The 13,249-nt window shown below is 37.9% G+C and overlaps 1 protein-coding gene across 2 annotated transcripts in view; it reads right to left on the bottom strand.

Annotated features, from left to right (window-relative positions):
* Positions 1 to 11,207, bottom strand: part of LOC110058297 (eukaryotic translation initiation factor 4 gamma 2-like) — a 13,809-nt gene extending 2,602 nt beyond the window's left edge. The window contains exons 1-23 of one of the 2 annotated variants that reach the window (XM_089288797.1): positions 11,097 to 11,207; positions 10,718 to 10,946; positions 9,803 to 9,905; positions 9,257 to 9,370; positions 8,873 to 8,939; positions 7,697 to 7,789; positions 7,425 to 7,483; positions 6,935 to 7,045; positions 6,529 to 6,639; positions 5,988 to 6,059; positions 5,264 to 5,511; positions 4,893 to 5,005; positions 4,625 to 4,677; positions 4,287 to 4,379; positions 3,907 to 4,005; positions 3,469 to 3,548; positions 3,120 to 3,246; positions 2,311 to 2,409; positions 1,851 to 1,952; positions 1,354 to 1,411; positions 937 to 983; positions 588 to 686; positions 229 to 287 (exon numbers count right to left, since the gene is read on the bottom strand). In XM_089288797.1, the coding sequence (XP_089144923.1) occupies positions 229 to 287; positions 588 to 686; positions 937 to 983; positions 1,354 to 1,411; positions 1,851 to 1,952; positions 2,311 to 2,409; positions 3,120 to 3,246; positions 3,469 to 3,548; positions 3,907 to 4,005; positions 4,287 to 4,379; positions 4,625 to 4,677; positions 4,893 to 5,005; positions 5,264 to 5,511; positions 5,988 to 6,059; positions 6,529 to 6,639; positions 6,935 to 7,045; positions 7,425 to 7,483; positions 7,697 to 7,789; positions 8,873 to 8,939; positions 9,257 to 9,331 (1,865 nt within the window). In that variant the 5' untranslated portion in view covers positions 9,332 to 9,370; positions 9,803 to 9,905; positions 10,718 to 10,946; positions 11,097 to 11,207. The remainder of the gene's footprint in view (positions 1 to 228; positions 288 to 587; positions 687 to 936; positions 984 to 1,353; positions 1,412 to 1,850; positions 1,953 to 2,310; positions 2,410 to 3,119; positions 3,247 to 3,468; positions 3,549 to 3,906; positions 4,006 to 4,286; positions 4,380 to 4,624; positions 4,678 to 4,892; positions 5,006 to 5,263; positions 5,512 to 5,987; positions 6,060 to 6,528; positions 6,640 to 6,934; positions 7,046 to 7,424; positions 7,484 to 7,696; positions 7,790 to 8,872; positions 8,940 to 9,256; positions 9,371 to 9,802; positions 9,906 to 10,717; positions 10,947 to 11,096) is intronic. The other variant, XM_020764929.2, reaches the window with a different exon arrangement.
* Positions 11,208 to 13,249: the final 2,042 nt, after the last annotated feature.

The following is a 13,249-nucleotide window of genomic DNA, read 5'->3' as shown; positions in this document are numbered from 1 at the left end:
CTTTCTTACATCGTAATACAAGTTCTTGTCCATGGAATTATACTTACTATGAAATGGTGATTTGGTATGAAAAAGACTTTTTTCAATGTGTCGAAATTCTTACACCCCTCTGAGTTTCCGGGTACTTGAACATGCTTTTTTGTGTTTTACTAATCTATTCATACTTTGCCTCATAAATGAACGATTTTAGTTAGACCGCCATTTTTTCAAGCAAGGATTTCAACTTACCAAGTGGTGAGTACGTTAATAAACTCTGGATTGGTGTGCCAGGAAGAGTCGACATTGTCCTACAAGTAAAAACAGTATCAACTAAGAACGTTAAACTGAAGGTCAGTGTACTTCTAAGAGCTACGAAAATAATCAAAGGGAAAATAGCGTTGCCATTATACTAGTAACAAATTTCTCTCCCGCTGACACCAATGGCCGCTAGAACCACAATTGAGCCAAGTTGATATATGGTCTACAGTTTAACCTCCTCATGTCTCATGTAGTTCTGTCCTAAAGGGTCTGTCGTGACTGATTTGTTGGAGGTCACAGTTTGAAACTTGTATCATAGATTGAATGATATCTATTTTCTGTCTTCATACCTTGACCCACTTGTAGATTGCAGTGACGCTGGGATCTTCCTCGATCTTGGAGAAAAGATCAGCTTGAATATGAAGCAGTGGGAACAGGAATACCAGGTTCTGAAAACAAGATTAAATACTGGGTTAAAAACAGCATGGAGCTAAAACTCCAAAACAGTAGCAAAGGAATATAACCACCAGTTTAGTGTTCACATTAAGCACCGGTATATAAAAATATATCTTTTTTGCAACCCTGAAGTCTGTTCCATATTGACCTCTTTCCTCGAGCACGTGGGGTTGATATTCTTCCAGTACTAACCTCCTGCTAGGTTAATAAGATACATATTTTTCCATATTTTCTAGTACAAACCTGTTTCTCCAGGATAGACATGAAATTTTCACTCGTTCTGTCTTCCTCTGCCAACAAAACACAAAGAATAAGTTAAATGGTACAATAATGTCTGCGGCAAAGAAAACATTCCAGTACTAGCTGACAATACATTAATGTCTGTTATGTTCATTATCACTACTAGTCACACAACCAGAGTAATTTACAAAATTCATTTTCTTTGCAAGTAGCATCAACAAAAACACTTGACAACAATTTCTCTGCGCTTGCGCTTTAAAGTGTTCTTTAAAACGAAATCACTAGTAAGAGAGTATTCTAAAAATAACAGACACAGCACTTAGTATGCATTGGTTCCGCAACAAAATACACAAGTTTCTCTGGGCTGAATAGGTGCAAATTCAAAATTGGTAGCACTACAACATTATGAACTTTACCAACCTGGCATAGAAGACAGCAGATCTAATTTGCTGTCTGTAAATTCTTTCATTAGCCACTCCTGACAAAACGATAAGGGAAATTCCCACAATTAATACTCCACAAACTTTAATAAGTCTGCACAAAATTCTTTGTCACTTTCTAAATATACCAGACAAAGACATCAAAACTCGCACTTGAAACTACAATTACAGCATCATAGGCAGAAATATCTTTCTTCAGTCTGACAATGCACTTGAAATACACTTAACACTTTATTTCAATTGCATCTAGAAATTAATATTAGCATAAAACTGACCACTGGTAGCATTTGGCTAATCTTGGCAGATCAGTAACAACAACTATTGTTGGGAGAAACTTTAAATCTTCACAGCAACAAGAACTGTCCAGAAATGATTCAATTCAAACACACAAAGTGGAAAAAACACATGTGAATATGCCCACCCTTGCAAAATCAACTGGCAGTATAAAAAGAAGAAATTACATATAAGGATACCCACCTGTCCCTTCAAGGTCTCCAGTTCCTTCAGACACAGCAACAGAGTTGGGTAGAAATTCCCGTTTTCTGCTACAGAGCTCACATCAATTAAACTCAACATTTCCTGTTGTCAAAGGTTGAATAATGTCAACATTGCATGTTATCATTTTAAGCTGTACACCTTGAGATTGCAATATTAATGCTTTAGAGCTTGGGTGGTTTGTTTTCCCATTGCAGACCACATGGTATTCTCCAGAGAATTAGTCTTTCATCAATCTAAAAATTAGTCATTCATACACATGCAACTATTTCAAAATTTGAAAGCATGAATTCTCAAGAGTATCATCACATGGCCTGAAAGGGGGCAACAAGCCATCCAAACTAAAATGGTACATTATGTTTTGCTGTAAAAGCTTTAAGTCCTCGAAACCAAAAAGTCATTCAGATGTGTTTTGTCAGTTATCTGTTGACAACACATTTACCTGTGTCACAGCATTAGCCATGAACTGTGCCATTTGTTTCTTGATTTTCAGTTCAGATTCTTCTGTGTCATGATGCTGTTCCAAGACACCAGAGACTCCCTGTTAAACAGACAACCAATGTTATTCGACAAATACATGTACACTACTCAGTATGCACATTACAAAACATCAGTACAAGCAAACTGCACAACAAGACAATTTCCTTCAAAAGCACATTAGTTGCTAGTTGAGTTCAGTGAAAGTTACTGACACTGTTGAAACTGTCACAATCTGCTTACTTTCTGGCAAATCAACACCCAGGGGAGGATCCAGGATTTTTCTCAGAAGGGGGTGCACCATTAAGGAATGGCATAACTGACTGGTGGGGTAAACAAAGTTTGAAAGCAAATACCAAGAAGAGGACTTCATCTCAGGGGAGGGGGGGGGGGGGGGGCTGCACATCCCATGCACCCTCCCTCTAGATCTGCCCCTGACACTAAGCAGTAGTAATTACACATTCAATATGCAGAAATGACCTCATCAGGGTTGTCATTAAGGGCCATAACCCGTAACGCTTGTTATGGCCAAGTATGATTGATTGGCCCTTGATACTACAATTGGACAGGTGCAATTCACCCACAGAGGGGCAAGTTTGCTACAGGCATGGGGAACAAGTCTACAGGTGAGTCAAAACTTAAAGACAGCCCTGCTCATGGTTTCTAGCATCTTTAACAGCAAATCTGGGACCTGATGTCTTGTCAACCATCACCTGAAGGAAAACCCAAGCTCAAATCATACAATGTCACAGAACAAGTCAACAGGCAACTCACCTTGATCAAGACATCTGATGTCAACAACTGTGACTTGTGCAAGGAAACAAACAACTTGTTGAAACATTCACCATCCTCCGTATCAAGAATTGCTGTCAGCAACTGACTCACAAGACTTGTCAGGTACCTAAAGTTACAAACAAAAACAACTTGTTATAAATGTTCATAAGACTTGCTAAAAACGCATCATTAATTTCACAAAAGATCAGAATTTACATGGAGGCAGTACAAACAAGTGTAAAATGTAAAATTAAGCTGTTCTTGGTTCAAGCTTTGCAGATTCAAAACTTAGAACATATATTATTTTTCAAATGGCATGAGGTTATTAAAGACACACCCAGCTACATACCTTGGGCCTTTGATGTCCTTTACAGCCTTTGTTGCTACGTCAATGTCCTTGGCCTCCAAGAAATTAGCAACAATGTTCTCCTGTACAAATGAAAACATTAAACTCATCGCAACTAGATAAGCTTGGGAATTGTTACGGCTGTACATCTACAAAATGCCGAGACTCTAGCTTTTAGTGGAAGATCAGGAATCTTATGTTATTTAGTTAGCACTGAAAAGCAAAGTAAATGTTTAAGTATTTGCCGCCTCAGCAGGTATTCAGACCCCCCTTCGACATGGTTTGGAACAGGAAGACATACATCATGAACTGGAGATGTTGCCCAGGCCAAATTCAGCAAGAAATCATTAGCCGAAGTGTACATATACAAATTGAGGAGAAGTACAAAGGCTCGTAATTATTATGAGAGTTTAATAACATGGTAATGAAGCTGCTGCTCACCACTTGCTTGTAGAGGTCAGCTGTAGAAGCTGCCTGCTGCTTATTTGGTTTCTTTGCCTTCTCCATTATGGGTGGAGCAGCAGCTCTGTTTAAAGGATCCTGAAACAGTGCATAAATTACGAATGAAAGAATGCATAAATTATCAATGAAAGCATGCATAAATTACCAATTAAAGAACTTATAAATTATCAATAAAACATTACATAATTACTAATAAAAACACATAAATAATATTAGCAATGAAATAATGAATAAATTAGCGATGAAACAATGCATGAATGAATACTAATAGGTAAAAAAAAAATATGCTCAACAAAACTGATGCCAAGACAAGAGTCTGTTTCAAGTGAGAGAAGTGTTTAACAGAAAAATGTTCTTACCAGTGGTTTTTGAGCTGGTGGAGTTTGAGATCTGCCAGTAAAACCAGGCCTTTGAGAAGCAGCCATTGAATCCCTTGCTGGCCTCAAACTTATCTAAACAACAATACAATGCTAGTACAAATGTATCCTTAACAATGCCATCTGAAATAATAGCAAACAAGAACGCTTCATCTGTGCTTGGTTCATAGCATGCACAGCAGTGAGTTAAAAGAAGTAAAGGCAGAATGCCAGCGGTGAAGGTGTTCATCTTGTGGAGTATGTACCCATTTTATGAATGGCATCTACCCCAATTCAATGCACCTTTTACAGTAGCTACATTAGTAATTTGGATATCATACCTCACCATCTGAACTGATGTGATTTTGTCTCGATGTTGGTCTCCATCCTGCACCTGTTCATCAAAAAAGTCACATTAACAGGGTTGAGAAAAATATTAGTCAATCACATTTTCCCAGTTAAATGTCCTCAAGGATGCCCTGCTTAATTTCCCTTCTCTCATTGATTCCCTTTTTAACTCTGTAGTTTATTTCACTTAAAACAATGGTCAACAATGGATACACTCCACCCTAGCAAAGGTTACACAATGAAGAAAAAGACAATTATTACCTCCAGCTGGTTTTGGCATCATAGAATTGGATGGCATGGTGCTATGCTTTGTTGACAGATCAGCCCAGGGGTCTCGAGGAGCAAACTGACTGAAATCATCATCATCATATCTGCTGGAAAATGCATTAATTTTACACAATTCGTGTCTGGTTTGAAATATTAAATGTCTTTCCTAATTACCAAATATTTACTTCATAAAACCTCTGAAAATTTGGTGAACATTCTATCTTATCATTAAGAAAACATCAATTGAAGGGCTTAAAACAACTTTGCATTTGATGATAAGCAGTTAAACTCCGTTTAAAAGACTCATGTTCAAGGTGAACACTTGCTGTGAGTGGACTTGATTTAAGCACATTGCCTTCAGTTACCTTAAGCCAAACCCAGCCCTGTCGGATGGCATTCCACCTGGACCAAAGTCATCAAACCGTGGACCTGAGGGACGGAAGCCATTGTCTGTGACAAATACATCATTCATTCCGCGGCTCTGAGGGGGCTCTGACATCCTGCTACCTCCTCCCATAGCACGATTCATCCAGTTGCCGTGAGCATGTGGTGGGGTGTTTCTTGGCATGTGACCATGGGCAGGCACAGAATAACCAGGTCGACCACCATGACCCTGTGGTAAGCAAAACACTGCATGAGCTGACAAGTAACTACTGACATTTTGTTCACATGAAATTCATCAAATTCCCAGCTTTATTGTCCTCAGTTCTCAGCTCCTAAAAATTAATATGTTTTACAAATAAAATAACATTTTGAGTGAGAAAGGAGCTAGGGGTTGATATCAGTAGACTTGCCATCCCTTTCTCAGGAGGCTAGCAACAATGCTTGTGTGTGACATGGAACTCCAAACCATGTTAACATGTACTGTTGCAGGATGAATTGACCTTGATTAAGATTGATGAGTTCAAAACTCACAGAAAACTATCAATTAAGAATTCTCTTGAAAGCAGTGAAACTAGCTAGAGGCAATGAGGCACAATAAGCTCATGGAATGGTAGATCTGCAAGGCTGACAATGACCAAACAGAAAACTGATATAAAATGCGCAAGTTGAATTGCTTGACGCAGACATGAGAATGCAGTGCTTTACCTGCCAAGCCTCTTGCCGTATCTGCTGAATCACCTTGGGTCCTACCTCATGAGCAGACTTCCGTGGAACCCACTATACATGCAAAGTATAGAAAATAAATTAAACTTCACAGGATTCGAGAAAAAATTCTGATGACTAACATGAACACTGTATGCAAAGTTTACCAGAAAACATTGTTGGATTAATGACTTCATACTACAACCAAACAAACAAACAAACACAGAAAACTCTTACAGACACTGTAAATTATTGGTTTTGCATGCAAGGAAATAAACTCTCAATGGCAAGCACAAGATGGTGTTAAGCCCTTTGCAAGCAGACAACCTTGAGAAAAGCATAACTGCCGGCTTAGGAGAGGATTTCACATTCATGTACTAAACTTATTGAATTACGAATGTGTGGGGGGGAGGGGAGGGGGGGCAGTGACTAATGAGTATGAAATGGAGTTGTTACCCACTAACAGGAGGTATCGGTTGGGTCTCATTGACCAAGAGTAGTCAGTTATGCACTTCAGTGTTACATGCATTCAGAGCTACAGTACCTTAGCATTTCGAAGGTCTATGACATCTTCAATCATGAACCTGATACGCACTGGGAAGTCGCTGCGACCTAAGAGCTGCTGGATTCGCTCAAAGTACTGATCCATCAAGGGCTGCAATAAAAAAATGAAAAAAATTCAAATATGGCAACTTAAATGAACCACACACCATGACTAAGGAGAATATTTTGCTTGGAATGTCCTAGTCAGCAAAAGCCGGCTAAACAGAAAACCACATTTCATGAACATAAAGAATAATTGCATAACATAAAGAATGTGATGTCCCTGTGAATCCCAGCTTTAGCAAGCCTGGAATGCATGACTACCATAGACAGCTACTGACCAGTGCTCAAAAATACAGTATAAATTAGTCAAAGTTACAGGAGGAGCAAATAATGTCAACTTAAACCTTAGCTTTGGGAATATCCAGTTTTGGCCCCACGGTTCGCATCAAGTAGCACAAACACTCCATGGATTCTGACATGTCTGCCACGGTTGCACGCTTCTTTTTGTCCAGCAGCTGCAGCAAGAAAAAAGCACTTTTCATGAGAGCGATCAGCAAATAAGATCTCCTTACAATATTATTGTCTGTTTCCTAACAACAGGTTATCAGAATAAAGAGAATCAAACTGAAATATGTTATTGTGAATCAATCAATTCTCAAAACTACTTGATGTGCCATTAATAGACACGTGGCAATCCAGAATACAAATTACATTATATCATCCTTAGAACTAAAGATGGAATTTACCTTAATATTTGAAATTACACAGAAACAATAAACATGGCAAGGTGTAGACAGAGCTATGGCTTCTTGAACTAAATTTTTTTTTCTTACGATAAAAATTTGCAAGTTACATGTTTTTGATGTAGTTAATTTTCATATTTAACACATTCACCTGCTTGATGCACTTGTGTACAATGGCCTCATGCAACATGTCATACTTAGCAAGTTCACCTGGAAAACGAACAACAACAAGAGCAATAAAAGTCATGTAATTTGTAGTATAACATCATCAGAGACCTGTGTGTATATTCTGCCAAAAAAATCCCCAAGGATAATCATAAACCACATGGAAGATATCACTACAGTGTGTAGTACCAAACAATTGTCGTCTGGTGAAAACCTCTGACACATTCTTCAAAATAATGTTAATCTAGTGGCACCTACCAATGAAACGTATGTTTCCCAACACTTTTCGTTTGGTATTAGACCGCTGTTCCTCCTCTTCCGGTGTAAGTGGACCATCCTTCGTATCAAAAGCTTAAAAATACAAGTTGGAGTACACAATTATCATTATAGACAATAATACTTTCTACTGCTGCCAAAGTTCTACTGTAGATAATCACTCAGCTTGTAAAATAGTGCTAGCTAAACGATATGTTTTAGGGATCACAGACTGCAAGACAGCAAGACTTAATATAACTGTACTCCAAGTCCGTGACAACTTTAAAATGCAAGTTGGAGTACACATTTATCATCATAGACAATAATACTTTCTACTACTGCCAAAGTTCTACTGTAGATAATCACTCAGCTTGTAAAATAGTGCTAGCTAAACGATATGGTTTAGGGATCACAGACTGCAAGACAGCAAGACTTAATATAACTGTACTCCAAGTCCGTGACAACTTTAAAATGCAAGTTGGAGTACACATTTATCATCATAGACAATAATACTTTCTACTACTGCCAAAGTTCTACTGTAGATAATCACTCAGCTTGTAAAATAGTGCTAGCTAAACGATATGGTTTAGGGATCACAGACTGCAAGACAGCAAGACTTAATATAACTGTACTCCAAGTCCGTGACAACTTTAAAATGCAAGTTGGAGTACACATTTATCATCATAGACAATAATACTTTCTACTACTGCCAAAGTTCTACTGTAGATAATCACTCAGCTTGTAAAATAGTGCTAGCTAAACGATATGGTTTAGGGATCACAGACTGCAAGACAGCAAGACTTAATATAACTGTACTCCAAGTCCGTGACAACTTTAAAATGCAAGTTGGAGTACACATTTATCATTATAGACAATAATACTTTCTACTTTTGCCAAAGTTCTACTATAGATAATTACTCAGCTTGTAAAATAGTGCTAGCTAAACTGTATGTTTTAGGGGTCACAGACTGCAAGACAACAAGACTTCATATAACTGAAATGCAAGTCCATGACTTTCTCAGCTTTGGACAAGAACTCCAGACTCAGCCTTATGAGCAAATGCAAGACGGAAAGAACCAAGCAATCTGACTTCTGTGAGACATGAATATTTTGCAGGGGCATTTGATACCCTGCCTATTAAACAGAACTTTATTAGTAAAGAAGACAAAATAAAAATACCTTGACTAGCTTTAGTTCTATTGTTGAATTCTTCTTCACACTGTTTAAGCAGCAAACGTCTGAATGTCTTTAAAGCAGAATTGACATCAATCAGAAGTGTGACACAAAAGTACTAGTCACTAACAATATTACACCTACTGTATTTTTAATTGTCCATAATAGTATTGAAATGATGATAAACAAATCTGAAATTTATGTCAAATTCTTCCCACCCTCTGTCAAAAGGGCTTTGTTCTTGTTAAAGCCAAAGGTTACATCACTTCTTTCAGTCAAATGTAATTTATGTTTAGTTATCTCCAGTTATAACACCCAACCTCAATTAGAAAGTAAATAAGCACTAAAATAAGCACTTAATATATTAAATTATTCTTTAGATTTACTCACTGAGTTGCCAGTCTTTCCAGGATCATCAAAATTTGGTGCCTCTTCACTAAGCCGCAGACACAGCTGGGCGTACATAGAACTGTACTTTGGTTCATCGAGAGCTTTTTCAAAAACCTTCATGAAGAGAAGTGAAATGAGTCAGAACAAAGACTGAAAGAATTCTTCTGTATAAATTAGAATTATGGTATTTTAAAAGCCTTTCCCCCTTATCAAAAGATTTCAAATGAAGATATATAAATTGGACAACTTTTCTACATAAAAAACCTTATTAAGTATTTTCTATAATATTCGTTCCCGAACTGATGGCCATAACAATATATAACGTATTATTCGTGTCCATCAGTCTGGGAATGAATCAAAAGGCTCAAAAGGCTCAAAATTGCTCACTTATGATATTGGTCAGCTATTGAGAGAAATTTTTTTTTACCTAAAAGCCTTCATGTGTGTTAATATTTATTGCTTCCAACAGGAAAAGTCTCCTAAATCTAAAACTAAATGAAGCTTAATCTTTTCCATTTTACAAGCAAGTCATCATGTTCAACTCACCAACAGTATTACCCCTTTCAGTATATATTTGGTCTCAATACCAACACCAAGCAGTTCATGACAGAGTTTTTCAAATTTATCCGGAGTTAATTTATTGAGGATCCTATGAAAACAGGAACATTTAACCATTAGCATAAAATTTCTAGTCAATATTATTATTATCATTGCTTCAAAGTGAAAAGAAAATTTTGTTTTCCCACTTGAGTTAACCTCTAAACCAAAAAAAGAAAATACTGCTTGACTCTGGGAAATAAAATGCACTGGTTCTGGTGGCATAGGACCAATCATAATATGTTTTGTTATACCCCACAACTGTAAAGAATAATTCACGTTTCCAGAGTATTTCATTTCACATAAATATTCCAATCAATATAATTTCCACAGTTCTTCCCTTGCATGAAAAATTCAACTGGCTGCAAATTGATTGGTAGGAAGAAAGTACCACGAAACAGTAAAACCCATGGATAAAAAAAACAGGAATTACTTTTATCACACAGTATATCCACAGGAGAGGGCTTATTAAGGAAGAACTAATGTTTTAAAATAAGGGCCACTGGGTTTAATAAAGAAAATATAAGCTTAATACCATTTTCTAAGGTGAAGATGAAGTTAAAACTTACCAAATATAATATTTCATAAAACAAAAACAAATACTTTTAATAGTGGTACAATAAAATTCGTCAATGCTCCAAGTGATGCTATATTTTCAAGGCTTTTTCAAGGAGCGAGCTTGTCTACAATCAGTCCAACGGTAATCTTCCTGACAGTTGGCATTTCTGTCGTTACCTGCCCAACTATTTCAACTAAAATGGTTCGAAACCCAGGTGCTAAATACTCTATTTTAAGAAAAGAAGCAACCAGGATCATCGGCAAATCTGCAAAAAATTGATAAAAACAAGAGGAAGGCATTATTACCCTCGGACCCGTCGAAAAACCGCTTCATCATTACGATATTGAAGTCGGTTGATCTGTGGAGGGACCCATCGTTGAAAAGCTTGCTGCGAATGAACTTGGTTTGGCTCTTGTAATGGCAGCGATGCAGGTACAACCTCCCTGACTCCGGAAAACTCCAAAGATTTTGCCCCGCGTCCGTCCACTTTTGTAACTTTTCACTAATCTACTAAAACGCGTCGTTGAAGGAAACCTGCAAGGAAGGAAAACGCCAAACAAAGACAATGATCACGCCATCACTTCATGTCCCTTTTTTCTAGCCATTATCCGGACCTCGACACACTTGTACAGTTTTAAAGACACCTAATTAAAGCCTTAAGGCAAAATAGGCTGCCAATCTTACCGTAGAAAAAAAGAAAAGGGGAAAGTTTTCGGTGATCTTTAGACGCTATATTCTCAATGTTTCTTCTTTTATATTCTTCGATGGCTTTCTGTGGCATTCCCACCATGCAATGTGGTAAAAATACCCATCAGGCGTCAGCAGCTCGGTAGCTCGGTGTAGAACTAAGCGTGGTAAATAGCTCTTCTCCCACCTAATACCTAAAGAAGTGCTGCCCAGATGTCATGTATCTAACAAGAACATAAACAATTACAATCGGCCAATGAAACTATAGGTTTATTTGGCTATTCATTGTAAATAATGTAACATAAACAGGGACACAAAATTAACTCAACAATCGCGCAAAAATGCGGATTTTCTCATTCGTCTTTTTTGTTTGGTTGGAAACAATTTACTGCGAAAAAACTTTTCTTAAAAACATTTAAGAAATTTTTAAAAACGGTTAAAAAAATGCACGACGTTTCGACGTTCTCGGACGTCATTATCAAGTAAAAAAGCAGTATGACTACTCTTTAAATACAAGAGAAACAATAGTTCATTAAAAAGAAAGGTAACATAAAAAATATGCTACAAGTTAAACAAAGAGTTTAGCACTGATAGAGTCATTCTGAGTGTTAAGGCTAGGCCTCAGTTCTTTGATGAATAGCATTACTTAAACGAGGCAGTGAAATTTCCCGTGGCACTTCTTGAGAACACGAAAGTGGCCCTCATGCATTAAGACGGTTTTGTCACCGTGCACTTCTAAAAGGTGTTTACCGATAGCCGCCGGAATACTTGTGTTCGGCAATGCGTTGATGAAGGTGTCGGGTTATATAACCAGCATAATCTGCATCACACAGATCACGTGCAAATTTATAAACAACGCAATGCTGGCTTTCTTTTGGCTTAAGATCTTGCTTCAATTTTTTGCTCACAAAAATTGGCTGTAAAGTGACGGCAATCTTATTGCTGAGATCACGTAATTGCCTACGGACTGCATTAGCAGTTATCTGATCTTTGAAGGGGAGAACTATTCTGATCGTGTTGCCATCATCGGTTTTCTTTTCTGGCTTAGATGCAATATTTTGAATAAACATATCAATGGTGGAATTTATGAGGCCAATTGGATAATCAAGTCGGGAGAATATAGAGCGTAACTTGACACAATCCTCAAAAAGGCTTCTGTAGTAGATGATAGGGCATAGGCGCGATGTAAGTCCAACATGGTCTTCAATAAACCGGTTTTGCAACGTTTGTCTACATGGCTTTGAAAATACAAGAGTAGACCAGTGTTTGTCGGCTTTCTGTAAACACGGGTTTCAAAGTTCTGTTTGGGATCATATTATCAGCAGGAAGTTCCATTGTAAACTTCAGGCTCGGATATGACCATTCAGTGTAGTCAAAAAGTCAGCAGCAGCATCGATGTTAGGCATTCTAGCGAGAGTATCGTTAGCCTGATTCTCAGACGTCCGAGGTCGTTCGCGGCCCCTTCGCTTCCCAGTCCCATCTCTCCTTCTCCCGTTGAGAGGGGAGGCGAAGGGGCCGCGAACGACCTTGGACGTCTGAGAATCAGGCTAGAGTATAGTCGACACACTTCTCTCCCTCCTATACAGAGAGGGTAACCATACCGTCGCGTGCGAGTTTTTCTTCGAGGTGGTACAAAAGATCACGAAGTGAACAATATTGTAACTGTTGGCTTCACAAAAAGCCAAAGAAGAATTCCTGTCTTTGAAATATTCAACTCTTTTTTAATTGTCTTCTGATCGCGAAGCGAGGAACGCGTCCAAGATGGCTGGCCTGCAAGGTAGGCTAAATAATTCTCGCTTCACATACGCTTGAATTTTCTTGAAGAAAGATGCACTACACCACTTTTACACAATTTTTGTCAACTTCTTTGCGAGTGGCAAGTTCTTTGTTGAGTTTACATTTGTTAGTTTTTTCAGTTTTTCATTTTTCAAATATTGGATAATTCTGTATGGTTAATCGAAGGTAACGATGCTATCAATAGCATACCAAAGTTATATTGACTTCCGATTCATGCGAAGTTTTCATGGCCCGTTGGTGACCGTATTAACGGGGTTCCACTGTACATCGAAACGGAGCACAGCTCAGTCCTGAACACAGTTTATGTACAATACATTTTATATCCCGTACATGTGGCCCAATTCCTCTGTTTA

The sequence above is a fragment of the Orbicella faveolata genome, unplaced genomic scaffold, assembly GCF_042242905.1.
Source record: "Orbicella faveolata isolate gen_17 unplaced genomic scaffold, um_ofav_v1 contig_2, whole genome shotgun sequence".
Taxonomy (NCBI): domain Eukaryota; kingdom Metazoa; phylum Cnidaria; class Anthozoa; order Scleractinia; family Merulinidae; genus Orbicella; species Orbicella faveolata.
Note: the sequence above shows the minus strand (reverse complement) of the source record. Positions and strands in the feature narration are given on the sequence as shown.